The sequence below is a fragment of the Octopus sinensis genome, linkage group LG4, assembly GCF_006345805.1.
Source record: "Octopus sinensis linkage group LG4, ASM634580v1, whole genome shotgun sequence".
Taxonomy (NCBI): domain Eukaryota; kingdom Metazoa; phylum Mollusca; class Cephalopoda; order Octopoda; family Octopodidae; genus Octopus; species Octopus sinensis.
This window is the reverse complement of record NC_043000.1, coordinates 75,276,619-75,304,118: the sequence shown is the minus strand read 5'-3', so window position 1 is coordinate 75,304,118 and position 27,500 is coordinate 75,276,619. Positions and strand designations below refer to the sequence as shown.

General features: G+C 39.1%; 1 protein-coding gene across 3 annotated transcripts in view; it reads right to left on the bottom strand.

Annotated features, from left to right (window-relative positions):
• LOC115210247 overlaps nucleotides 1-27,500 on the bottom strand; it is a 155,531-nt gene that overhangs the window by 112,660 nt on the left and 15,371 nt on the right. For 2 of the 3 annotated variants that reach the window (XM_036502169.1, XM_029778723.2), the window contains exons 2-3: nucleotides 10,191-10,336; nucleotides 10,048-10,102 (exon numbers count right to left, since the gene is read on the bottom strand). In XM_036502169.1, coding sequence (XP_036358062.1) covers nucleotides 10,048-10,102; nucleotides 10,191-10,336 — 201 coding nt within the window. The remainder of the gene's footprint in view (nucleotides 1-10,047; nucleotides 10,103-10,190; nucleotides 10,337-27,500) is intronic. The other variant, XM_036502168.1, reaches the window with a different exon arrangement.

Below are 27,500 nucleotides of genomic sequence, written 5' to 3'. Positions count from 1 at the left end.
CATGATCACGTGATATATATATATATATATCATACATATATATATATATATATATATTATATATATATAATATATATATATATATATATATATAGATATAAACTTAGATAAACTTAGATATGTTTCGACCAAAGATTGGTCCAGGCCATGTCTAACTTAATAGCACCACCTGATAGGATTATTCGAATCCTGTTTAAGTCAAGTTTTGTTTGAGTTAAGTTTTGTTTGAGTCAAGTTTTGTTCAAGTAGTGAGTTCTTGTTGGGTGAGTTGTATCCAATTATGGGTGGCTTATCTGGTATTCTTTGAAGGAATCTATCCAGACTCTGTTTAAAGTTGATGGGATCCTTTTCCTCTTTGATCTCCCTCGGGACAATGTTAAATAGGGCAGGGCCTGTTGAGGAAAAGAAATTATGTTGCAGTGTACATGTATGTTGTGATCTTGAATTGGGCAGGGGACGTATAGCCCGTGGTCCAAGTCTTGGATGAACCTTGAAGCTAATGTTTAGGTCGTTTGGGCAAAGTTGGCGGTATATTTTCCACATCGTACAAATGATGTACCGCTCACGGCGACGCTGGAGGGAGTAAAGTTTCAAGGCTTTAAGGTGATCCCAATAATCGTGAGCAGCCATGCCTTCAATTTGTTTAGTGAGTGCCCTCTGGGGTGACTCAATTCTGGAGATGTTTTGTCTTGTGTGAGGAGACCACAGTGGGCAGCAGTATTCAAGGTGTGGCCGTACAAAGGAGGAAAAAAGTGGTATGATGACACCTTGTTCTCTGGACCGGAAAGTTCTTAAGATCCAGGAACTCATCCTACGAGCTATATCGACCTTCTTGTTGATGTGTGCACTCCAACTGAGATCGTCATCAACAATTACACTCAGGTATCTGATATTGTTAGAGGCTGTGAGCGGTTCCCCTGAAGGAAGAGAGTATGGTTGTTTTAGTGAGGAATTTCTTCCAAAATGCATCAGCTCAAATTTTCCCTCATTCAGTTGCATTTTGTTTCTGTCTGCCCATTGACTCACAGCATATAGATCAGACTGGAGTTGAGTTCGGTCTGCTTCTTCATTGACGATTTGCTGGAGCTTAGTGTCATCAGCAAATATTTTCACTTTGTAGTAATGTACAACACTGGAAAGGTCGTTTACGTAAATTATGAAGAGTAGCGGACCCAAAACAGTTCCCTGGGGAACACCGCTGGTGACTTTTGCTGGGTTTGAGTGGACTCCATCAGCTACAACATGTTGTGTTCTATTCACCAGGAAATACTTAATCCAGTGTAGAACTTTTCCACGGATTCCAACATTTGCCAATTTTGAGAGTAGGATGTTATGGTCTACCCTGTCGAACGCTTTACTGAAGTCAAGATATATGACGTCAGAGTTCGAACCTGTTCTCAAGGCTTTGAGTACATCTTCAATGTGGTGTAAGAGCTGTGTTAGACAGTCCCTGCCACAGCGAAAGCCATGTTGATTTGCATTTAGGAGTTTGTGGGTCTCCAGGAAGTCAGCTATCCTTGATTTTAACACTCTTTCAAACACTTTAATGATGTGGGAAGTGAGTGAGATTGGGTGATAGTTGACTGCGAGGGATCTGTTTCCCTGTTTGAAAACCGGGATGACCGACTGGGATAGAAACTGTTTCGGTATATAACCTGCGTCTAACGAATTTCTCTAGAGGTTGGTCAGAGGGACTGCAAGTTGGTATCTACATTCCTTCAGGAGACTAGTGGGAAATCTATCAGGGCCTACAGCAGAGTAATGTTTGACCTCATTTATTGCTGCTACGATGTCAGTGGCAGTGAAGGTTATGTCTGAAATTTTGTGTTGGGAGTCAACTTCGTTTGTTTCCCTTATGTCAATATCAGTGGGTACACTAAAGACAGAGCAGTATTGTTTCTGCAGTATTTCTGCCATTTCTTTAGCATCGTGTTGGGGAATGCCGTTATCATCAATCAATGGCCCAATGGGTGAGACAGTGGTTCTATGCTTATTTGCATAAGAATAGAACACTTTTGGGTTCTGTTTGATGTTTTTGATTACCCATTGTTTCTCCACAGCTCTTTGATTTTCAATGGAGGTTTTCATGTTGGTCTGCAGATGAAGTTTTTCCAGCTCTAGCTCTAGTCTTTTCATTGTTGTTGAATGTGGATGTTGTGTGTGGGAATATTTTAATTGGTTGATTTTTTTGTTGAGTCTTTTGATGCGCCTGATGAGTGTTTTTTTCTTTTTAGGGAGCAGGTTTCTGTTTGTGTTAGAAGATTTCTTGGGAGCGTGTTTAGAGCATGTATAGGTGACAATGTTTTCAAAGTGCTGCCACGCGGTCTCAATATGAGAGGAATTGAGAGTAAAAGACCAGTCGATGGAAGACAGATCCTTTCTGATTGTTCCCCAGTCCGCTTTGTGGAAGTTTATGTTGTCAAATGGGTGCCATGGAGTGGGATTGGCTGGTTTGGTTTTTATATGTCGGGAATTAAGATTGCAGAGTACCATGTCGTGGTCTGAGAGGAGAGTTTTTTCGACTGAAATACTGTGGACGTAGCTAGAGTGATTGGTCAATACCAGATCCAAGATCGTTTTATTCTGTCTCGTTGGTTCAAGCACTAAGCTGAGTCAGGAAATACTCATCCATCAGATTAAAGAGCAGTTCTGCTGCTGCTCTATCTGATGTAGAGCACTTGCCTAACTTCAGAGTATTTGTGGGCCAGTTCACATGAGGGAGGTTAAAATCAACCATCACTAGTATGTTTCCGGAGTGGTACTTCCGAAGGAAGGACTTGACTTTGCTAAGGCACTCTTCAAAGTACTTTAGAGGTGCCTGGGGAGGCCTGTAAAGACCAACAATGGTTATGTCCTTAGCTTTGTTGTATAGTGATACCGATTCACAGTAGCCATTGGAAAATATGTCCTTGGCATCAAGTGAAAAGGAGTCATGGATAAAGATGGCTGTCCCGCCCTTATTTCGGTCTGTGCGATCCGCATGAACAATGGTGAAATCTTTTATTTTCACCTCTGCGTCCATATGGGTGTTGTTCAGGTGAGTCTCGGTAAGGATAAAGAAAGGGAAGCAATGTGCTATTTCGGCAAGCCAACTCTCTATATTTGGGATCTTCCATTTTTGGGCAATAATTGATGGGTTGATGCCACGTACATTTAACAGGAATGTCGAGGTAAGGGAAGTTGGTAATGGGTGAGTGGTCCTTGTGATTTGCATAGATGGTTGGTGATAGCTCGCTGGATCTCTTGGCTTAGGTCGGCCTTCATATTTTCTAGGTATGTCAGTAAAAAAGAGTTACTTGTTTGGTTTGCCACTTGGTCAGGGGATACATATTTCATGTTGGCGTTGTTTGGTGTTTTTTCATGGTTCTGTCTACGTTGTTTGATTGTGGGAGGGGAAACGTGGTTGTATTTTGTTCTTGTTGTTGTCCTAGATTTCCTCTGTTCCTGTTTATATTTATTCTGTGATCGTTTTGTGCCCTTCAGATGGTGGTGGTTGCATTCTGGGTTCAGGCACATCCTTTCTGAGACAGAAGTTTGGCACAGTTTAGGATGGAATAAGGTGCATCCATTGCCTTTTATGCATCCGTATTTAGGATCAGAACCATAGATTCTGTAATTAGGACAGTATTTGGGGTGGAGGTGGGGGCAATTTTTTCCTGTTATACCATATGAACAGGTGCCCATAACAAGTCTACAACATAAGGTCGGATGGGAAAAAGCACAGCGTCCATTGTTGTTTGTGCTGCTGGGGCCAAATCTACAATTGCCTTTAGAATAGTAATGGCAGGGGGTTTTATTTGGTTGTAGTAGTGGTTTTTCTATTCTGGCAGTAGTAGCAGTAGTGTTAGAAGCAGCTTGTTGATTTTGTGATGGTGGGTTCTGGCTTGCCAGAATGTGGTCAAATCTGCAGCTGCCTTGAGAGTAGTAATGGCAGATAGTTTTACGTGGATGTAGTAGTGATTTTCCTATTGTGGCGGTAGCAGTAGTAGTGGAGAGTTGTTTTTGTTGTAGCAGCATTGGAACTTGACTAGTGGTAGTATTAGAGTGTTGTTGTTGTTTTTGTTGCTGTAGCGAAGGTGAAACTTGACTTGGTTCATCAGGTGCTGTTGTCAATGGAAGTAGGTCAGTTGATTGTTGCTGTTGAAGTGACCCCTGATCTGTTGGAATTTGGTCATTTGGTGTACTGGATTCGTTGGCAAGAATGGCTTTTAGTGTAGCCATGTGCGCGTGAAAAATAGGGAATATCCTAACAATTTCTTTTATTTTATTTTCTATCTGTTTTACAGATCTGTGAAAGGATTTTTTCGTTAAATCCTCAGTTATTTTACTGTAAACATTAGCTTCGTTGTGATGGATGAACCAAGCGTTAATCATTGCAGTAATTTCATTTTCAACCCAGCGGCGTTTTTGAAAATTATTGGCCATATTCAGTGGGGTAGTGTTGTGTAATATATATATGTATGTATGTGTATGCGTGTATATGTATATGTACACCAGTTATTGATGGCTTGATGTAAAATAGTGAATACACCGTTGAAAAGTTTGTGTCGATATACTCGGTAAATAGTGAATACACCGTTGGAAAGTTTGTGTCAATATACTCGGAAATTTGTGGCTTGTGTGTGTGAGAGTTCAGTGTAATTAGTACAATCTAATTAGTACAATCAGGATGAGCGGTGTGTTTAATACAGATCAAGAAAAAAGAATTGTACTCACGGGACTAGTTTTAGAACTAGTCTTGGGTTTAGTATTTAGTTTTGGGTTGTATTTCTTTCTTCAGGTTGTATATAGATTTGTATAAATTTATCCTCCGATGGTAGTAAAAGAGTAGTATAGTAGGATTGTAGAGTTCAAAAGTTTTGAGATTAAAAACAAGGAGAGTTTATGTTGGCTTGAGTTGAGTTAAATAGAGTTAAAATATGCTTCTTTGGTTAGTTACTGACGGGAGTTATAAAAAGTACGTCTTGTCACGAGTGCCTGACTCACATATATATATATATCACGTGATATATATATCATATCATATGTCTGTAACTCTCCCATGAAAAAGAAAGAGTAGACAAAGAAGCCTGGACTATAGACAACATAAAATCTAACCCCAGATCTTTCTACAGGTATGCCAAAGAAACAGCTACGGTGCACTGTAGGATAGGGCCACTCCTTGAAAAGGATGGCACACTCACAGGAAATCCAATGAGGGTAAGTGAAATACTAAATGAGCAATTTAAGAGTATTTTTCACTCCACCCCAACTGACTTCTTTACCACTGCAGATATAAAATCAGAGGCAGCAATGATTGATTACATCAATATAAAGGAAGACGATGTAATAAAGGCTATAGATGAAATGAAAACAAACTCAGCTACTGGCCCCGATGGATTCCCAGCAATCCTTCTAAAAGAATGTAAGAGAGTCCTAGCAAGACCACTGCAGTTCCTCTTTCAGAGCTTCCTTGCAACAGGCAAACTTCCAAGAAAACTGAAGGAAGGTAAAATATGCCCTATTCATAAAGGAGGTAGCAGAGTGGAGGCCAAGAACTACAGACCTATCTCTCTAACCTCACACATTAGCAAGGTCATGGAACGAATAGTCAGAAGGAAACTAATCACCTTCCTTGAAGAAAATGATTTGCTGCCTGACACCCAACATGGTTTCCGACCAGGAAGAAGCTGCCTAACTCAGCTCCTACAACACTATGACTGGGTGCTGAAATCACTGCTCAACCACTCAAATGTGGAAGTCATATATCTCAACTTTGCAAAGGCCGTTGATAAAGTCGATCATGGAATGATATGTCACAAACTGTGTGATCTTGGCATAGTTGGAAAATTGGGAGAATGGCTTCATGACTTTCTGAAGGATAGAAGCCAGGTGGTAGTAGCCAATGGGGCCACTTCCATTAACACACAAATAGTGAGCGGTGTTCCGCAAGGCACTGTTCATAATGGCCCTCTCAGACATGCCCTCAGCCACGCAGAGAGCCACGATCACAAGTTATGCAGATGATACAAAAGTTTCACAGGCAATACAGAACCCTGAAGACACTAAGCACCTGAAATGTGAGCTGGACAAAATATACAAGTGGGCTGAAAAGAATAGCATGCAGTTCAATGCTGAAAAGTTTCAAGCTTTATGTTATCAGCATGCAAAACTAAATGCAATATCCAATAAATACACGGGACCTGGAGGGATTGCAATCCCAGAGGCACAATCAGTGCGAGACCTGGGTGATGATGCAACCTTTCATGTGCATGTTGCTAAATTGGCAATGAAATGTAGGCGGCTAACCGGATGGATTCTTAGAACCTTTAGAACAAGAGACCAGGAAATCATGATGGTCCTCTGGAGGACACTTGTCCTAAGCCACTTTGACTATTGCTCTCAGCTATGGTCACCATCCAGTGTCAAGTTAATCACAGAACTTGAGGCAATCCAACAAAGCTACACAAAGAAGATAGCCTCTGTGCAGCATATAAGCTACTGGGAAAGACTTTGTGCTAAAGTTGCTGGCCAGGGTTTCCAAGGGTTCAAGGTAGCTGTGTAGTCCCCATTAGAAAGAAGCCACAGGAATTCGATGGCATAGTGTCTTGGGAGGCCTACCGAATCCATGTTTGAGATGCTGGCTGACCAGAATGATTGGGACAAGGGGCAAAGAGCTGTTCAGCTTGCCACCAGTCTGAAGGGTCCTGCACTGGAGGTGCTGGGCCAGCTGTCAGAAGCAGACAGGGCTCGTTACTCGGCGCTGGTAGAAGTTCTCCAGAGGAAAATATGGCAGTATGTGCCAGAGTGAAATGTACAAGGCATGCTTCCAAACCCCCGTAAGGGCTAGAGGGGAGCCCCTACAGCAGCTTGCCCAGGACTTGGAGAGCACAGTGCATAAAGCCTACCCTACAGCTACCCCCAACCTCTTGTCTCTTCTTTTGAAGGAACAATTTATAGATGCTCTGGACAGTGCAAATCTTAAGGTCCAAGTAAGCAGACACAGTTGGGTATGATGCAGGATGCACTGGCTAGGGCTCTAGAATTTGAGTCATACATCAAATCTAGTACCGGGAATTTCTGGGTGAGTTGCAATCCCCGGATTCCAAGCAAAGAGAGAGAAAATCCGTGAAGCTGAAGGACTTGAGAATAGTCATGGACCTTGTGAGAAGAATGAAGAGATGACTGGTGTATGTTGCTGGCATTGTGGGAGACTTGGACACAAGCGGCAGGATTGCTACAGCTTGAAGAGAGAGAAAAAACAGAACAATAGAGCAGGGTCTGCTTTTAAGGGTGAGTGCTGGATATGTGGTAAAAGGGGACACATGAGCTACGACAGCCCAACAAGAACTAAGGAAAGGGTAGTAGAAAATAAAGAAAGAGTGTCAGAAAATTAAGAGGAGCTGGTACTAAGGGGCAACTGCCAGCCAAACATTCCAAAGAGGCCCCACCCTCGAGACGACATACAGAGTGCATGATTGACAGTATACAAGTGGATGGGAGAGTCAACAGCCGGATGTGTTCTCTTGTGATCAATTCGACCCCGGGACAGACTTTGTAAGGCCCAATGTGTTGCAGCATTTACACCTGCCAGAATCATCGCAGCAGTTGTGCGGTATTACCAGACATTGTACTGAGATGAGAGGGCTGGTTAATGTCCGGATTAATGTTGCCAGACTAGAAGTCATGTTTCCTGTCTATGTGGTGGAAATGGAGGATCAGTGTATTTTGGGTTTGGATTATTTGGCATCGATGGCTTGTCAGCTGGACTTGTGTTCCATGAAACTTGTGGTGCAGGGAAGACAGGTCCCTGTTAGGTTGGTAAAGCGGACCAAGACTGGTAGTGAGGTAAGAGTGCTACAGACGACGGTAATACCACTAAGATGGAAAAACTGTTCCAGTGTCATGTGAGTGACCTGTTTGATGGCTGCCTGGGGCTGATGGAGCCCGACAGACGATGCAAGATGAAAGCTGGAGTGACGGTCGGACAAACTCTGGTGGAGACAGGAGCTGATGAAGCACTGGTTGTGGCAGCCAATTTCTCAAGAGAGGCACCCACGATTTGTAAAGGACAAATCATGGGACTATGCCAGGCAGTGGACCAGTGGCAGGGCCAGTTGCGTCACTGCAGGAGGGTAGATGAGGGAGGTGGTGGTCTGCCTGTGCATTTACAAGATCAGTTTGTACAGAGTCGCTAGCGGTTAGATGGCATTCAGATGATGCGGTTGAGGAAGCTACTAGCGAGGTATGTTTATGTGTTCTCTGCAGAACTAGACCTTGGTTGCACAAACCTGGTGGAGCACCATATCAACACGGGCAGCCATTGCCCAATCAAGCAGCCAGCTCGGAGGATGGCCCCAGTTAAGCGTTCTTCAATCAAATATTCTATAAAACTTACGGTCAGGTTGAAAATGTCTAGAGACTACTTTTAAGAATTCCCTACCTATATTTGTTTTTACGGCCATACTGAAAGCTGGGTTAGCACCCACCCGAGCGAAACTACTATGTAACCCGTAAGTAGCATTTGGCGGTGATGAAGAGCAGCCATGCTGGAGAACCACCTTTAGTCGAACAAATCACCCCAAGATTTATTCTTTGTAAGCCTAGTACTTATTCTATAGGTCTCTTTTGCTGAACCGCTAAGTTACAGGGACGTAAACACACCACCATTGGTTGTCAAGCGATGTTGGGGGGACAAACACAGACACATAAACATATACACACACATGCATATATATATATATATATATATATATATATATATACACAACAGGCTTCTTTCAGTTTCTGTCTACCATATCCACTCACAAGGCTTTGGTTGGCCTGAGGCTATAGTAGAAGACACTTACCCAAGGTGTCATGCAGTGGAAGGTAACCAGGAATCATGTATACATGTATAATATATATATATACCTATAATAGTATATATTTATAACAAAGAGGGTCTTTGCAACAAGTTGCTAGACCAATACCTATAATATATATATATATATATATATATATATATATATAATATGCATACAGAATGTTCAATCATTACTCATGGATTCCCTGGTCATACACTGATTTGAACTCTAGGACTGCACTACCCTCTGGTCCTGTGTATTTTGATTGTAGTCTGTTTGTGGGCCAATAGAGGAGTGCCTAAAACTTATTAGCATTAACTGCATGTTCTTTTCATCAGCCCATTTGTATATAAGTCTGCAGTGTTGAAAAACTCTCTAGGCTCGCTTATTTGCATATTTCTCAATGGAGAAGTGAAGACCCCTTGGAATTGTTTATATAACATTTCACTTATCCTCTTAGGATTCACAGTTAGCAAGCCATTTTCTTCAAACAGTGACCCTGCCTTGTAGTGCACCAAGACAGATTCATTCATAAACTTGTAGAAGGCTTTGGGATTTATTTTTATATTTTCCACTGCCCTGGTCTCTTGTTCCATTCTCTGTGTTTTGTGACATTTTCTGCTTCAGTTGAATTATGTGAATTACCTTAATCCTATATACTAGGATTGAACTCTACAGGCATAGTGCAGTAGATAAAGACATTGGTTAATGCAGTGCAGTCAAACAGAGATTCTGAGTTCACTCCCAAGCAAGGCTCTAAGGTAATTCACATAATTTAACTGAAACATAAAATGTCACAAAATGCAGAGAGTGAAATGAAAACAGGGTACCCCTGTAGATCAAATAAAAAGTTAGGTTTGAAATTCTGAATACAACAACTGAGTTCAACACAAGACACTAGAAGAAGGCTGAAACATAGTGACAGTAAGAATCAAGATGAGCTGAAACATAGTGACAGTAAGAATCAAGATGAGGACACCAGTCCAACTAATATAAACTCACCTGATACTGCCACTATTAAAATTATCTTATTTAAATTAATATCCCAATCAAAATCTCATTGTGACATGAATGATGTGAGATTTCAATCAGTCAACACAACACATTATATAATGTGACCAATATTTGACTTGAAAACCTTGATTATATTGAAAATTTATTGAGTCACATAGGAGTCTAATCATCAGAAAAAGTCCAAAAAGTATCAGCAAAATCTACTTACTTGTTTTTTATTCTCTTCATCTTAACAAACTTATCTTTCCATACTTTGCTGGATGCTGTTAGAAAAGATATTTACAAAATTTCAATTTCTTTTATAAGTCAGAAAAAGTCTCAAATATTCAGACGATTACAAATTCTACTTACATCTAACAACTTCCTTGTGCATTCGGTAAACTTCTTTCAACAACGATTCCATCTTAGTTCCAATGCCACTAGATTTCTGAGTTGTTTCTGATTTAGTGGGACTCATTTTCAATGATTTTGCAGCAGTAGATGTCATAGTAACAGGGCTGATTTTTATTGGAAATAATAAAACAGACAAACAATGATTAAAACAGATGTCTATGTCTACATGTATATGTGTTTATATGGAAATCATCAGCATCAGTTTACATCCAGATTTTCATATTGGCATGGATTAGGCAGTGGGCTGGGGATTGTTACTGTCCTCTTAGTTCAGAGACTACATTTTACTCATATCTATTAACAATGGTTTAGATGCCTTTCCTATCATCAACCACATTCGAGAGTCTACTAGGTGTATTTTATTATGACACCAGCAATGGATGGGAGTGAGGAATGTCAATAATAAGTGATAAAGGAAAGAGAAAAATGTATGTGATTACCTACATGTGTCTTTGCTCTCTTTAAAACAAAGATAGACTGTATGATACCTCTGTATGAAATGTTATGTTGCATGAAACTGATTGCAGATCTCCAAAGGAGAAATGTAGTGAACATATTTTGTTGGATGAGTAATGCTTGGGTACAAGAAAATGAGGCACAGGTAAGTTGAAAAAAAAATTGAATATGAGAAATCAGATGTAGCATGTGTTGATGCAGGCACGTAATGCACATGGTTGATGACATATCAGTAAGTATGCCAGATGATTAATATGGATGAAAGAAGTCAAGGAAGGCATGGACAGAAGTGATAAAAGCTGATCTCAGAATGCTGAATTTCACAAATGAAATGACAAAAAATGCAGAAATAGTGAGATGCTGCACTGAAGAAGTCATGTCCAAGACATATAAACAAATTTATCATACAAAAATTTGTTGAATCAAAACCTAACTCAATCTTTTGTAGCCAAAGTGCTATTGAATTTTAGTGATCTGTCCAGTCTAAAATTTCACCTGAAAAAATTCTTTCTTCTTAGAGAATGGACTCAATATGAGGAATCTTCACGTTCCTTGGATTTCATCCAGAGGGAATAGATTTGATCAACAGCAAAATTGTTACTCAGGGGCATCTTACCCCAAATCAATAGTAAGAAATTTGTACTACCAAATCATATGTAAAAGTTAGAGTTCTAAAAATGCTAATTATTTTCACTGCTTGTCATCCAATTTCTGAATAGGTTAAATATAATTCTCCAACCTATATCCAACTTGTTTGCTCTCTAAATTGGAACACTTCTTAAGTTCACATTTTATTGTTTTGAATGGCAGTCTAAATTTGCACCAGAGGCTGGTGGGACAATGTAGCAGGGAAATACTCCCAAGTTTATCTGATTCCAAATATGAGCCATTTGTTGGGGTAGAACCCCCAATAGCTAAATCTATAAACCAGGAAGCCATGCAGACATATGCACAGAAATTCATATTCACCAGTCACCTTCCATGCTGGCTTGGATAGGACAGTTTGACAAGATCTAACAAAAAAGAAGACTGAGTTGAATTCCAATGTCTGTCTTGGTACAGTTTTTATAGGTGGATACCCTTGCTAACACCAACTGTTTTTCTGCATTTTAAGTACTTTTTTGTAGCACCAGCACTAGTAAAATCTCCAAGTAACTTGCAAGACAAAACCCTAGACAGGTACAAGTTTCTTGCTGTAGAGAAGATACATGACTATCCTAGTTGGAAAGGGAGAAAGGATGATAGTCACAAGGTGTCAAGGTGTACATTCAAGGCACAAGAAGGTGGATATAAGAGAGAAAAGGGAGAGAATACTGACGGTGGGTGAATGGGTAGGTTCAGAAGAGTATGAAAGGAGAGTGACAGATGGGTTAGAGATGGACTAGAAGTAAATGCATTGGAGGACATGGAAGGGAACATGGTCAACGGTAAATCTGTTGGTGAGGAGGTAAGAAAAATAGGAGATGGTTAGGGAAGAGGTGGTAAGTGGAAGTACCTATGGGTTGGGGTGGAGAACAAGGTATAGTAAAACTGAAATAGGGAGATGTGAATTGTGGAGTGAGAGAGGGATGCACAATAACAGAGAGAGGTCAGAGGTATGTAGGAGTGGATATGAGTGACACAGGTGTGTCAATGACAGATATGAGAGCATTTAGTAGAAAATAAAGTGAGAAAGGGTGATAATGGGATGCTGGACAGGTGACAAAGGAAGTGGTTCCAGGGATGAATATGTGCAGCCCTGCTTTCATACAATTACAGCACCTGAGTAAATATTGTCATGGTTACAAGTGTTGGGTGTTAGGAAGATGAGTTGCAAGGAAGGATTGACAGATACAGATTGGGTGTGGGGGGGCACATCAATTTTATGGTTTTAGGACCTAATTTGTTTTGCTGATGGATAGGTCTTCTTAAGCACAGTAAATCACCTGTCATCTTCACCATGAGGTTCAACATCACCATTTCATTCCATGTCTTCCTGAGTCTCCCTCATGTCTAGAAACCCTGTGACATACTTAGATTGTTGAAAAAAATCGATAATATGGCCCCTGGAAGGGATCTTTATATATAACTATTTTTTTTAAACACCCAAAGGAAATAACCTATAGCACCTGCACAATTTGCTTTTAAACACTCAAGGGAAATAACCCATATCACTTGCACTTACAGTTGTTAGTTTTTAGTGAAGCGATCAATATTTGACTCTCACAATCAGCGGACCTAATTCTGCATTTCACTACTCAGGGTTTTCAACTGCTAAACCTTATTATTGCACTTTCTTGATGCATGTTCACTTTCAATAACCTTAAGTCTGATAATTCTGCATTTTTCCAGTTAAACGTTTCCGATGACAGTACATAAATTTTTTATTCTAGATTCAGCGGACCTAATTCTGCATTTCACTACTCAGTTTTCAACTGCTAAACCTTATTATTGCACTTTCTTGATGCATGTACACTTTCAATGCACATAACTCTGATAATTCTGCATTTTTCCAGTTAAAATTTTTCGATGACAGTGCATAAATTTTTGATTCCAGAATGTATTAAGTGTGTCCCAATACAATGAACTCATACTATGAATGCTTAAAATTTTTAAATAATGAAACCAAACTTCCACACCACATTCAGTTGGGACACTCTGTATTACTCATACTTATTTTACAAATCATGTTTATTGCTTATCTACAGTTCATACAACATTTTCATGAAACTAATTGAGCCATCAAATTTAGAAATATTTTACAAGTTTCATTGTTTATGTTTGATCACTTTGAATATTGATTTTTTGTGTGTCCAATTTCTAATTTTTGCAGACAATATCACTTTTATAGTTTGACATGTGAGTAGAACTCATGTCTGGAAACCTTGTGACATAGATTGTTGAAAAAATTCAATAACAGGGCCCCTCCAATGGATCCTTCTATCTCCTACATATTACTAATATTTTATTTAAACAACCCAAAGGAAATAACCCATACTACTTGCAGTTTTTAGAGAAGTGATCAATATTTGATTCTCACAATCAGTTGACCTAATTCTGCATTTCTCTACTCAGTTTTGAACTGCTAAACATTATTATGGCACTTCCTTGATTTGAATCTTAAACCTTAAAGACTTCATTCATATATTTCTATACATACATACTTTTTTGAACACCCATTACTCTGATATTTCTGCATTTTTACAGTTACACTTTTTCCATGATAGTAGGTAATTTGTTTTATTCCACAACGTATTTGTAGTGGCTTCATGCAGGCATACCTTGGATTCAATCTTCGATTGCCAAATTTCACTTAACACTTCAACAACATTTTTCTCATGGTAAAACAATAGGTTTTCTATGAATGACAGCAGTTATTCAGATGCCTTCGCTAAGCAGAATAATGTCTTTATCACTTGACCCTTCTTACCTCTTCTAGGCCACCAGGGGCTGGAATGGAGATAACAGTCTTTCAACAAAATCATTTGTTCTCAACAATATGTCTATCCTTCTGGCTGCTTTTCCATAGTTATAAGAACAAGAACTTCATAAGCTAAAGGCAGTTACTGAGAGCAACCATCAGTGAGTGTGAATGTTATTATTGCACTTTCTTCATTTCATTCTTAAACATTAAACACTTCATTCATATATTTATATACATATATACTACATTTATATATCACCTTTAATAATTAGCCTTCATAAAGTTCACCTTTAAAATGCCATGTGTCTGAGTACTTTCTTGCCAACCACCAACAATCTCTCCCTCCTCCAGCTGACAGTTTTTTGTACTTTTTCGTAACGGAAAATACACTTTTTGTAACAGTTATAACGCAATTGCTTTCTTATATCAGAGTAATAAGGTGTTTCAATAGAATATCTTTACCCTCGAGAATTAGTGGGGTACACCAGCTAGTATATATATATATATAAATATATATATTAAATTGGAGATAAAACCACTATTAGGCAAATCAAACAGTGAAAAGCATAAACCAAAACATAGAAATAAATTTAATTAATATAATATACAAAATATATAAAATATAATATTCAAAATTTAAATTAAATTTATTTCTATGTTTTGGTTTATGCTTTTCACTGTTTGATTTGCCCAATAGTGGTTTTATCTCTAATTTAATATATATATATATTTATACTGTAAAATTAGATTTAATCCTAAATCTAATTTTTCCCTTAAGTTTGGATTTACTCCCTAATATTATTATTATATATAAATATATATATATATATATATATAAATGTGTGTTTTTGTATGTATGATTGTATACATTTATATATGTGTGTGTGTGTGCGTGTATATTATCTTTTCTGTGTGGCTAAGATTTCAAAAATCAAAGTTATTTGAAAATTTCGTACATTAACATATAAAGCACAAATCGCCATGATTGTGGCCGAAATAGATTCATTTAGTTTATGAGCGTTTGTTGGGGGTCTAATGTCACTCAAATGCTCCAATACCCCCTGAATGCAAGAGGACAGTTCAACTAATGAATTTTCAGATGATGTAAAACTTGCCACCTTTAGATATTTTATAAGAAGATATTTTAACTATTTTTTTGTTTTTTATGTGTGCATGGTAATCTCATTTTCATAAAATGTGCTCAGCAGTCCATGCTATTTAAGTGCAAATCCCAGCACTTTATGAGTTAATGTAGTTTTCCAAGCTGAATTGCTGGAGTTATTTTACTTTTACCAGAAATTTTTTTTTTAAGTTATAGGTTTAAAGTTTGATCATTTTCATCTGCTCAGGAAATAAGATTTGGAAGCTGTAATTTTGTGTGTGGCTGCACATTTTGTCAACATCCTGAAAATAACACTTGTGTTTTTATATGAAACCATACACAAATGAATTACACACAATATATAACCTCTCGTAACTTTCTTTATTTTTTTGAATTTTCAAAAATTTTTTGCAAATTTGTATTCCACACATGGAAATTCATACAATTATGCCAATAAAAAAATAATGTGGGGGGGGGGGGGGATTTAAAGCCTATTTAGCTGTTATTTTTAGTACACATCACAACCACCTCAATGACAAAAATAAACAAGTAAACAACATTTATTTTGTAGTTTTAAGCATTCAATATGCATTTAATGTGATAGACAGCAGAATACAAATGAAATTTCTCAAAATAAGAAACTTATAGCAAAAACTTAAAAGAATTATCCAAAAACAAAATAGTACATAGCATTGAATATTATTAAATCCAAATATCAACAATCTTCCCAGGACCACCAACCTTACCTGGAAAACAGATCAGGTCCTCCACACGTACTTCCCTAACTTAGTTGTTACAATCAACAGCTGTGCAATGGCTCATCCCTAGTTCTTCAACACAAAACCGGACTGAAGTCATTCCTTAACCCATGAGTAAAGGAAAAGCACTATAGTCCTAAGAGGAAGCGTGCCACCTTCAAACCTTGTGTCTTTCCTCACTGACAGACTCCATGCATCCTTGGCGCAAGTATTGCCAATACATATTCCCACCATGCTTTCTTGTATTCATAAAATTTGCATAATTTTCTTTTCTTGCAAGTACGAAACCACATCCTCCTCTGGTGCGTGATTTAAGGCCTATTTGGCTCCTATTTTTAGCACATGACAACCACCTCAATGACTGAAACATATTAGTCAGCATGTGCTTTCTTGCAGACAAAAGAGATCTCATGTTTGGCTTGTTACTAAGGAAACAGGCATGAATGTATCTGTGGTTTACAAATAGCTAAAATTACCCCAAATTTTCAAACTTTAATCTCAAAATATGAGTTTAATATATATATATATTTGTCCAAAATCATGTAGTAGGGGTGAAGGGAGAGGAGAGAAAATAGTAATTCAGTGAAGGAGTAGTAGTGAGAGTAATAGCCATGATTGAGAGGGAGTGAGAGAAAGGAGTTGCAAAGAGCGCCATGTATCCTCTACTATATTAATACTCTTGTGTATTTCTTCGTCACAACATATAAATGAGAAAGGAATGGATGATCCACGAATGGAAGTGTTATGGTGAAAAGTCAACAGTGAAATAAAAATCAAACAGCACTTCAACTCTGTGTGAGTATGTGTGTGTGTAAAAGAGATGAATGTAAATGTTTGTGTGTGTGTAAATGTATGTGTAAAATATATTTATATATTTGAGTGAGTGTATATGTGTTTGTGTATGTTTATTTAGAAAGATACATAGAAAATAGAATTACAGACACATGTACATTTTGCGCATATATATATATATATATATATATATATACAGAAATACTTAAAAGGGAAGGAAGCGGGCTGTAACATAGCATAGAAAACCGCTTTAGCTACAGAGTGTGCTGTTCATACATATAAATGTATACATATACACACACACACACAGAGTTGAAGCACTGCTTGGTTTTTTATTCACCTTTTCTACCCATTTTATATATAAAATACTACAATTAGCTGTCATTTTTGATGGCACAGGGCCAGCTAGTAGCTAATAACTCTTTACTTATTGATTTATGGCGAAAATTATTTTGTTGGTATTGATTAACGTATAAAAGCATATCATTATACTGAATATGAAATCAATTTAAATAGAAATTGAAGAAACTGAAAATTGGCAGCCAAACAGAAAAGATCCTATATATTATATAAATAGGTCTATGTTTTTGTACGTACGTTTGTATACATTTATCTATTTGTCCATCTGTCTAGCTATCTATGCATACACACATATATTTATACATGTGTGGCTATATGCACACATACATACACACACACAGATAAATGTATACAAACGTACCTTGTATCCCTTATCTGGTGGTCAATGAGGAAACTAGGGATAGATGAATGGTTAGTGAGAGCTGTGCAAGCCATGTACAGGGATGCCATCAGTAAGGTGAGGGTTGGCAACGAGTACAGTGAACAATTCCGGGTAGAGGTAGGGGTCCACCAAGGTTCAGTCCTCAGCCCCCTCCTATTTATCATAGTCCTCCAGGCAATTACGGAGGAATTCAAGGCAGGATGTCCTTGGGAGCTCCTCTATGCTGATGACCTTGCTCTAATTGCTGAGTCACTATCAGAACTAGAGGAGAAGTTTCAGGTGTGGAAGCAAGGATTAGAATCAAAGGGCCTTAGAGTCAACCTAGCTAAAACCAAAGTCCTAATAAGTAGGAAGGTAGACAAACCCCTTCAGGTAGATGGCTCTGCTCGATCTGTAGAAAAGGCATAGGTAGAAACTCTATAAGATGTACCCAGTGTAAGCTATGGACATATAAAAGGCTAACTAGGAAGATAGTTTTTGTATGTGGCAGATGCTCAGGAGCAATAAACACTGAAAATGTGCAGAGAACAACTTCTGCCACATTCCTGGGAGAAAAACTAGAAGTAGTTGATAGCTTCCGCTACCTAGGTGACCAAGTCAGTAGCGGCGGAGGATGCACTGAAAGTGTAACTGCTAGAATAAGAATAGCCTGGGCAAAGTTCACAGAGCTCTTACCTCTGCTGGTAACAAAGGGCCTCTCACTCAGAGCAAAAGGCTGTATGACACATGTGTATGAACAGCTATGCTACGTGACAGTGAAACATGGGCCATGACTGCTGAGGACATATGTAAGCTCGCAAGGAATGAAGCCAGCATGCTCCGATGGATGTGTAATGTCAGTGTACATACTCGACAGAGTGTAAGTACCTTGAGAGAAAAGTTGGACCTAAAAAGCATCAATTGTGGTATGCAAGAGAGACGATTGCGCTGGTATGGTCATGTGGCGAGAATGGATAAGGATAGTTGTGTGAAAAAGTGCCACACCCTAGTGGCTGAGGGAACCTGTGGAAGAGGTAGACCCAGGAAAACCTGGGATGAGGTGGTGAAGCACGACCTTCGAACATTAGGCCTTACAGAAAAAAATGAAAAATGAAGAAATTGGAGGGGTGGGGGCAAAAGTCTTTCTGAAAATAGTAGCTGAAAAACAGGAAAAGAAAAACGAAAAGCAGTATAAATGATTATGGAGGTAACATGAAGTAAACATGCTTCAGACACACTCATTTATTCATACAAACGTAACTGAAATGAAATCATCATCATCATCGTTTAACGTCCTTTTTTTTCCGCGCTAGCACGGGTTGGACGGTTCGACCGGGGTCTGGGAAGCCAGGGGCTGCACCAGGCTCCAGTCTGATCTGAGGTCATGCTTGACTACCTCATCCCATGTCTTCCTGGGTCTACCTCTCCCCCTGATACCTTCAACTGTTTGGGAGTGGCACTTCTTCACACATCTCTCCTCATCCATCCGCAGCACATGACCATACCATCGCAAACGTCGCTCTTGCACACCACATCTGATGCTTCTTATGTCCAGCATTTCTCTCAGGGTACTTACACTGTCGTGCGTGCACACTGACATTACACATCCAGCGGATCATACTAGCTTCATTTCTTTCAAGTCTATGCATGTCTTCTGCAGTCACAGCCCATGTTTCACTACCGTGAAGCATGGCAGTTTGCACACATACATCATACAATCTACCTTTCACTCTGAGCGAGAGACCCTTTGTCGCCAGTAGGGGTAGGAGCTTTCTGAACTTTGCCCAGGCTATTCGTATTCTAGTGGTGATACTCTCTGAGCATCCACCTCCACTACTAACTTGGTCACCCAGGTAGCGGAAACTATCAACTACTTCTAGTTTCTCCCCCTGGAGTGTGATGGAATCTGTTTTCTGAGTGTCTGTGGTGTCTATTGTCCCTGTGCATCTGCCGCACATGTAATCTATCTTATCAGTTAATTTCCCTTTGATGTTGCTGCACCTCTTATGCGTCCATAGCTTACATTGGGTACATCTTATGGAGTTTCTACCTACACCTTTCCTACAGATTGAGCAGGGCCACCTGCCCGAGGGTGTGTGTGCTGAATTCGCCTTTCTGCTTACTATAACTTTGGTCTTTGCTACATTTACTCTAAGGCCCTTTGATTCTAACCCTTGCTTCCACACCCGAGATTTCTTTTCTAGTTCCGGTAGTGATTCTGCTATGAGAGCCAGGTCATCAGCATAGAGGAGCTCCCAGGGGCATCCTGTTTTGAATTCCTCTGTTATTGCCTGGAGGACTATGATGAATAAAAGGGGACTGAGGGCTGAGCCTATGTGTACACCTACTTCTACCCAGAATTCTTCAATATATTTGTTGCCAATCCTAACCTTGTTGACAGCCTCTCTGTATAGAGCCTGTACAGCCCTTATTAGCCATTCGTCAATCTCCAGTTTCCACATCGACCACCAGATAAGGGATCGGGGAACCCTGTCAAAGGCTTTCTCCAAGTCCACAAAAGCTATGTAGAGGGGTTTATCTTTAGCTAGGTACTTCTCCTGCAGTTTTCGGACCAGGAATATAGCATCGGTGGTGCTTCTACCCGGCACAAAACTGAACTGTATCTCATCTAAGCAAATTCTCTCCCTAATGAGATGGGTTATGACCCTTTCTGTGACCTTCATCACCTGATCCAACAGTTTAATACCCCTGTAGTTATTTCTATCTAGAGCATCACCCTTACCCTTGTAGCAGTTGACTATGGTGCTGCTATGCCAGTCATTGGGTATGACTCCATTATGAACTACCTGGTTAACAATGCGGGTGACTAGGCCATAGCCCACATAGCCAGCTGTTTTAAGCATCCCAGCAGTGATTCCTGATGGGCCGGGGGCTTTACCTGTTTTCATATCCTTAATTGCCTTAACTACAAGGGAGCTGTCTATTCGGATAGCTGGTCCCTCTACTGGGTCAACATTTGGCAGGCTCTCCTCCACCCATTCATTCTCCTCATTCAGCAGTCTTTCATAATGGCTTCTCCAAGCCTCTTTCTTTTCACTAACAGTAAAAGCAAGTGCCCCATCATCCATGCGGACACATTTCTCTCCTGTAACATCACTATTTTCTCTCCTACACTGTCTGGCAATCCGAAATACCTCAGCTCTTTGGTCCTCACGTCGCTGGACATTGGCAAACTTCTTCTTTTCTGCTACATCTTTGGCTATGTATACCTGCCGCCCAGCCTCCCTTTTGGCAACCTGGTACAGTTCCCTGCTGCCCCCATCCCTCCAAGCTTTTAAGGCCTGTCTCTTTGCACTAATGGCTTTGTCTACTGCACTATTCCACCACCACGTAACTCTAGGTCTGGAAGGGACTTTGCACCATCCACAGACTTGGTCTGTGGCACTCAGCAAGCTGTCCCGTAGGAATTCCCAGCTATCTTCTATGTCCGACGTCTGAAGATCCTCCTCCCTCTCATCAAATTTCTTGATGAGGATGTCCCTAAATCTCTGACCATGTGAAGGGTTCTTTAGCTTCCAAATCCTTCTTTTCTGGATTGGTTTGTTTCTTGGAGTCCTTCTGGCCTCAAGCTTAAAGTCACTGATGATTAGCCTATGCTGAGGGATACATTCTTCACCCGGGAGGGTCTTTGTATTTAAGAGCGACCCTGCATCCCGCTGTCTGGTGAGGATGAAGTCTATTTGGCTAGCGGAGTCTCCTGACTGATAGGTTATAAGGTGGCAGACAGGCTTCCTGAAGTTAGTGTTGCAGATTACAAGGTTACATGCATCACAGAATTCCAGTAATTTGGTTCCCTCATCATTTCTGGTGCCAATACCATGGCCACCGTGTACCCCAGTGAAGATACCCGATTTCCGCCCAACATGACCATTAAAGTCTCCACCCACAAAGATGAGGTCCTTGCCACTAGTCTTTGAGGTAGCCTGTAGAAGAGTATCATAAAATTGGTCCTTCTGATCATTTGGTAGTCCCGCTTGTGGGGCATAGGCGGAGATAATCGTAGCTGTGCCACTCTGTAGGACTAAGCTGAGCTTAAGCACTCTATCGCAAACCCTGACAACCTCTATGACCTTATCCACCCATTTCTCCGCAAGGAGAATGCCTACATCCCCTACACCATCCATGTTACCTTGCCAGAAGACTTTATACCTATGTGCCTTGCCTGTGAGGACCCTAGCTGAAGCACCTCTCCATCTTACCTCTTGTATGCAGCATACATCAACCGGTCTTCTCTCAAGCATCTCTACAATCTCACTAGACCTACCTTTCAATGTACCAACATTGACAGTGCCAACTCTGAAAACTGGGAAGGAAATGTGGGGGGAGGGGAGCAATTCAGCGCCTAAATATAGTTTAAGCAGCGTAGCAGAAACATGGATATTCTAGTGTTGGGTTGGGGGGGGGGGTTCCAGCTAAGAAAAAAAATTTTTTTTTGGTTGCATTGCGGCGGGGAAGGGTTCCAGCAGAGAGAAGAGAGGGAGAGAAAGTGGAGGGTGTGCAGGTAATATAGAGGAGCACCAGTGGGGAGGTTTGGGGTAAGGAGAAACGATGACAGGTAGGGTTGGTGGCAGGTTCTAGACAGAATGAAACGTAGGAAATAAAACGTAGGATATCACGAGTGGGGGAGGGGACTGGAAGGAGATAGCCAGTTGAGGCAGTGGCAGATTTCAAAACAGGAGGGACATAAGATAACGGGTTAAGTGCTTCTAGCTGCTTCTGTCTTGGGGGAGAGAGGCAGGGGTAATACATAGTGAGAAAGCATATTGAGGAGGAGGGGTAGGAGGAATAGACACACGTAATGGTGGTGGTAGAGGGGATATCCGGTGAAGATGGTGTAAACAGAGTGTTCTCCGGTACAGGTGGTGGGGGTGGGAAAGGGAGGGCGCACCGCGAATGACGAAGATTTTGGTTGGGGACGGTAGTGAGAAGAATTCAGCAATCGGGGTTTGAAGAAAGTAACATAGAGTAACGAACGAATTAACTTCATACGGGAGGAGGGGGGGTTAAAAATTAAAGGATTATATTTTGTGGGGAACCATATCAATAGTTAGCTCATGAAAGAAAAGAACAAGCAGATTAGTGAATAGATTCGAACATTTAAGCGTTAGCGGCAAATGTATGTATGTAGTACAAGGATCGGAAGAAATGAAATGAGAATTCTTAGCTTGCTTTGGACATCGCTGTGGTCAAGAAAGAGTGAGTAGAAGAGGAGCACGAGGTGATATTTAAATAGGTTGACCGGAAGTGAGTTGGAAAGACGGAAGTTTTGATTGAGAACAGTAATGGCAAAGAATTTGATTGGGGACGGTAAATGAACGAATTATCTTCATACCGGGGCGTTTTAAAAAATTAAAGGATTTCGTGGAGAAAAGAACAAGCAGATTAGTGATTGGCGAAGATTTTGGTTGGGGACGGTAGTGAACAGTGACAAATGAAATATACACTGCCGGAAGTTGTTGTTGACAAACAACAGCAGTAATTTTATTCAGCTGAATACACGTTATTGATTGGTTGAAATTACCGAAATACGACAACTTTAACATGAAATAACTCCGTAAATATAAACTTTTCTCAAAAATTCTAAGAGTAAAAGATGTTTTATATGACACATTCTACCAGTATATGAAGTTTGAAAGTGTTTAATTACAAAAAATTATTTTCTAAATCTGCTGGTCAAAAGGTAAAGATCCTACCTTTCAACTGCAGTTGTGTGTGATTGTAATAATTATTTTTAACAAAACAATACAGACGGTAAATCAAATTAATACACTTATCAATATTATCTAGTGGTTGTCTTTTGAGATGTGACATTGATCATTGTTTGTTACTGAAAGAACTCTGGTTCATACATATAAATGTTCACATACTTCCCTCGTACATGCACACACATACACACATATACTTACACAGTGTTGAAATGCTGTTTGATTTTTCGGCTATCTTTCAATATACATAATACAAATGTCATTGTGCAAAACAAATTGTGTAGCGTTTGGTAATTTCCATAAAATTTTTTTATTTATTCCTTTTTGTGGGTGGAAATGTACATTTCCTTTGATCTCACAATAAAGTGAAACAGAGGAATTTGACAGAGTGTATATGCTGATGATTTTGTTTTTTTACAAAAAAATTTCGTTGAAGATTCTTTTTTCCTTTTCAAATTATTTACATGCCTTTTTGACCATTTCACATAACTTCATACTTTAAAACTTATTAACATTTCAAAAGTTCTCACAACTTATGTAATGTGTTGTTTTAATTTTGTCTAATAAAAATTTGTTGTTGTAATGCTTTTGTTTTCATTTTGTGTTTAGATAGCTATCACACAGGAAATGCTAGCTTCAAAATTTTGCTTTCTGATTGAGTAAAAATAATCAAACTTTAAACTTTTGTAACACTTTTCTAAATCAATGTATAAAATTTGAAAAATTTCACTTGATTTAAAAATTTTTAAATCTGTAACAGCAACAAAAAAGACCCCCTTTTCTTCTCTCTCTCTCTGATTAAATGAAAAGATAGCCACACATAAGAAGTGGAAGTATTTCTTCGGTAATTTCAGTAATTAATTTTTATTAAATTTTTTCCAACTGAATCACTATTTTTATGTATTTTTTGTGTATGTATTATGTGTATATATTTGTATATTTGTGTATGTAAGTACTGTATATACACAAATATATGTGTGTGTATACACATACATACACAAAAGCACATACATATATATATACACAACAAATACATAAACGATTCAGCTGAAAAGAAAAAGAAAGAAATACACATACACAAATATACATACATGCACATAAACACAGTAGAGGTGAAGAATACACACATCACCCGTTATCGGAGTAACCCTAACCTTAACCCTTACCACCAGTTGTGTGCATTCTTTACCTTCGACCATAAACAACTCTCACATACACACACAACACACATTTTCTGTCTCGCACTCCCCATCAACATATATACACGTCCCTGTCAAATTTCTCTCCCTTTCACCTTATAGTGAGATCAAAAGAAATGTACATTTCCACCCACAAAAAGAAATAAATAAAAAAAATTATACGGAAATTACCAGACGCTGTACAAAAACATGTTTTGCACAATAGCATTTGTGCTATGTATATCGAAAAATAGCCGAAAAATCAAACAGCATTTCAACTCTGTGTGTGTGTATGTGTGTGCATGTATGAGAGAAGTATGTGAACGTTTATATGCATGAACCAGTGTTCTTTCAGTAACAAACGATGATCTATGTCACATCTCAAAAGACAACCACTAGATAACATTGCTAAGTGTATTAATTTGATTTACCATCCATATTCTGTTTTGTTATAATTATTACAATCACACACACCTTCACATATACAAACTCGTTAGAGAAAATAATTATTGCCTCAGTGTATCAAGAATATAAAATGACTGCAGGTAAATTTTGATCTTTACCTGCACGATTTTCACAAAGACAAAAAAAAATCTCTCAAAAACGTATTTCTGCAAATGTTATCTAAAATTATGGGTAAAGAAAGAAATAACAAAAAATATTTAAAGATGAGAGTGGGGGAGAAATTTGAGGGGTCCAACCCCCTCACCCCCATTTTTCAGACCTCAAAAAAGGGTTTTGTAGCATATTAGGTCACCAGAATTCATTCAACAAAAAATTCTCAATGATTCCAGGATATGGGCGGGTCCAGTCCCCCCCCCCTCCATCCCAGAATCATTGGAAATTTTTCATTGAATGAATTCCAGTGACCTCCTAATATGCTACAGGGTGGATTGAGGTGAAAGCCTCAGAAATTTCACCCCCCACCCCCATTGATTTTTTTTCACCTGCACAATTTTCACTAAGGAAAAAAACCTCCTAATATGCTGTAAACCCCTTACTTTTGTTCAGAAAAAAGGGGTCACTAAAAGCCCCCCCCCTCCTATCCCAGAATCATTGGAAATATTTTTTTTCGTTGAATTCCAGTGACCTCCTAATATGCTACAAAACCCTTTTTTTGGGTCTGGAAAACGGGGTGGGGTGGAACCCTCCAAAATTTCACCTCCACCCTCATTTTCAAATATTTTTTGCTATAATATTTACCCATAATTTTAGATAACATTTTGCAGAAATACATTTTTGAGAGAGTGTGGATTACATTAGACTGAAAATTCAAAGAAGTTTGAAATGAATAAGTGAAAATGCAGAGGTTATAGGAGTTAGTGGTAACGAAAATTCATCTAAAAAAACACGTTAGAGATTTTGCATGTATGTATGAAACAAAGTGATAGTATAATATCAAAACAAAATATCTTTTTCCTACGTCTTAAAATCACTAGATATAATATATATATATAAAATAATTCCAGATTGCAGAATAGATTTGAAAAACTAAAGCATTTTCCCTTTGCAATTTTTGGCGCCGAAATGAGCTTCATTTTTGTGTTCATGGGAGAGAGAGGGAGTGAGAGAGAAAGAGAGAGTGAGTGAGTAGATGACAAAGTTTACCTACACTGAATGGTGTAACAATATATCATCATCATCGTTTAACGTCTGCTTTCTATGCTGGCATGGGTTGGATGGTTTGACTGGCAAGCCAGGAGGCTGCAATCAGGCTCCAGTCTGTTCTGGCAAGGTTTCTACAGCTGGATGCCCTTCCTAATGCCAACCACTCTGAGAGTGTAGTGGGTACTTTTCAAGTGCCACTGGCACGGGAGCCAGTCAGATGGCACTGGCATCGATCATGCTTGAATGGTGCTTTTGTAGATGCCACCGGCACTGGTATTGGCCACGCCAGTTCCGGCTGCACATAAAAAGCACCATTCGAGCGTGATAGATGCCAGTGCCATCTGACTGGTCCTCTTGCCAGTGACACTTGAAAAGCAACCACTACACTCTCGGAGTGGTTGGCGTTAGGAAAGGGCATCCAGCTGTAGAAAACATGCCAGAACAGACTGGAGCCTGATTGCAGCCTCCTGGCTTGCCAGTCCACAGTCAAACAGTCCAACCTATGCCAGCATGGAAAGCAGATGTTAAACAATGGTGACATATGATATATATAATTATGATATATTGTTACACCATTCAAAGTTTAGGTAAACTTTTGTCACCTACTCACTCACTCTCTCTCTCTCTTTCCACACACAAAAATGAAACTCATTTTGGTACCAAAAATTACAAAAGGAAAATGCTTTGGTTTTTCAAATCTATTCTGCAATCTGGGATTATTACATATATTATGTCAAGTGATTTTAAGACACAGGAAAAATGAAATTTTGCTTTAATATTATACCTTTACTTCGTTTTACACATACAAGCAAAAACTCTAATGTGTTTCTTTTAGATGAATTTTCTTTCTACAACCTCTGCATTTTCACTTCATTTCAAACTTTTTAATCTAATGTAACCCACACTCTCTCATAAATGTATTTCTGCAGAATGTTATCTAAAATTATAGGTAAAGAAAGAAATAGCAAAAAATATTTGAAAATGGGTGGGGTGAAATTTCAGAGAGTTCCACCCCACCCATTTTCTGGACCCCAAAAAGGGTTTCGTAGAATATTAGGTGGTCACCAGAATTCATTCAACGAAAAAACAAATTCCAATGATTCTGAGATATAGGGAGGCTCCCCTACCCTTTTTTTCCAAACAAAAATAAGAGGTTTGCAGCATATTAGGTCAGAGTACTTGATTCCACGCAAAAAATCTAAGTTTTTTTTTTCTTAGTGAAAATCATGCAGTTGAAAGGATCAAATAATACCAAGAAATTTTTACCGTGTTTTCAGTACCTATACATAAACTAAACAGTGTTCTTTCAGTAAATAACGATGGTCAATGTCACATCTCAAAAGACAGCCAGTAGATAACATTGACAAGTGTATTAATTTGAATTATCATCCATTTTCTATCTGTTGTGTTACAAATAATTATTACATTCACAAACATATACAAACTCATTATAGAAAATAATTATTGCTTGAGTGTATCAAAGATGCCCGTGTTACATGCAATTGAAGAATTAGACTTTTCTGT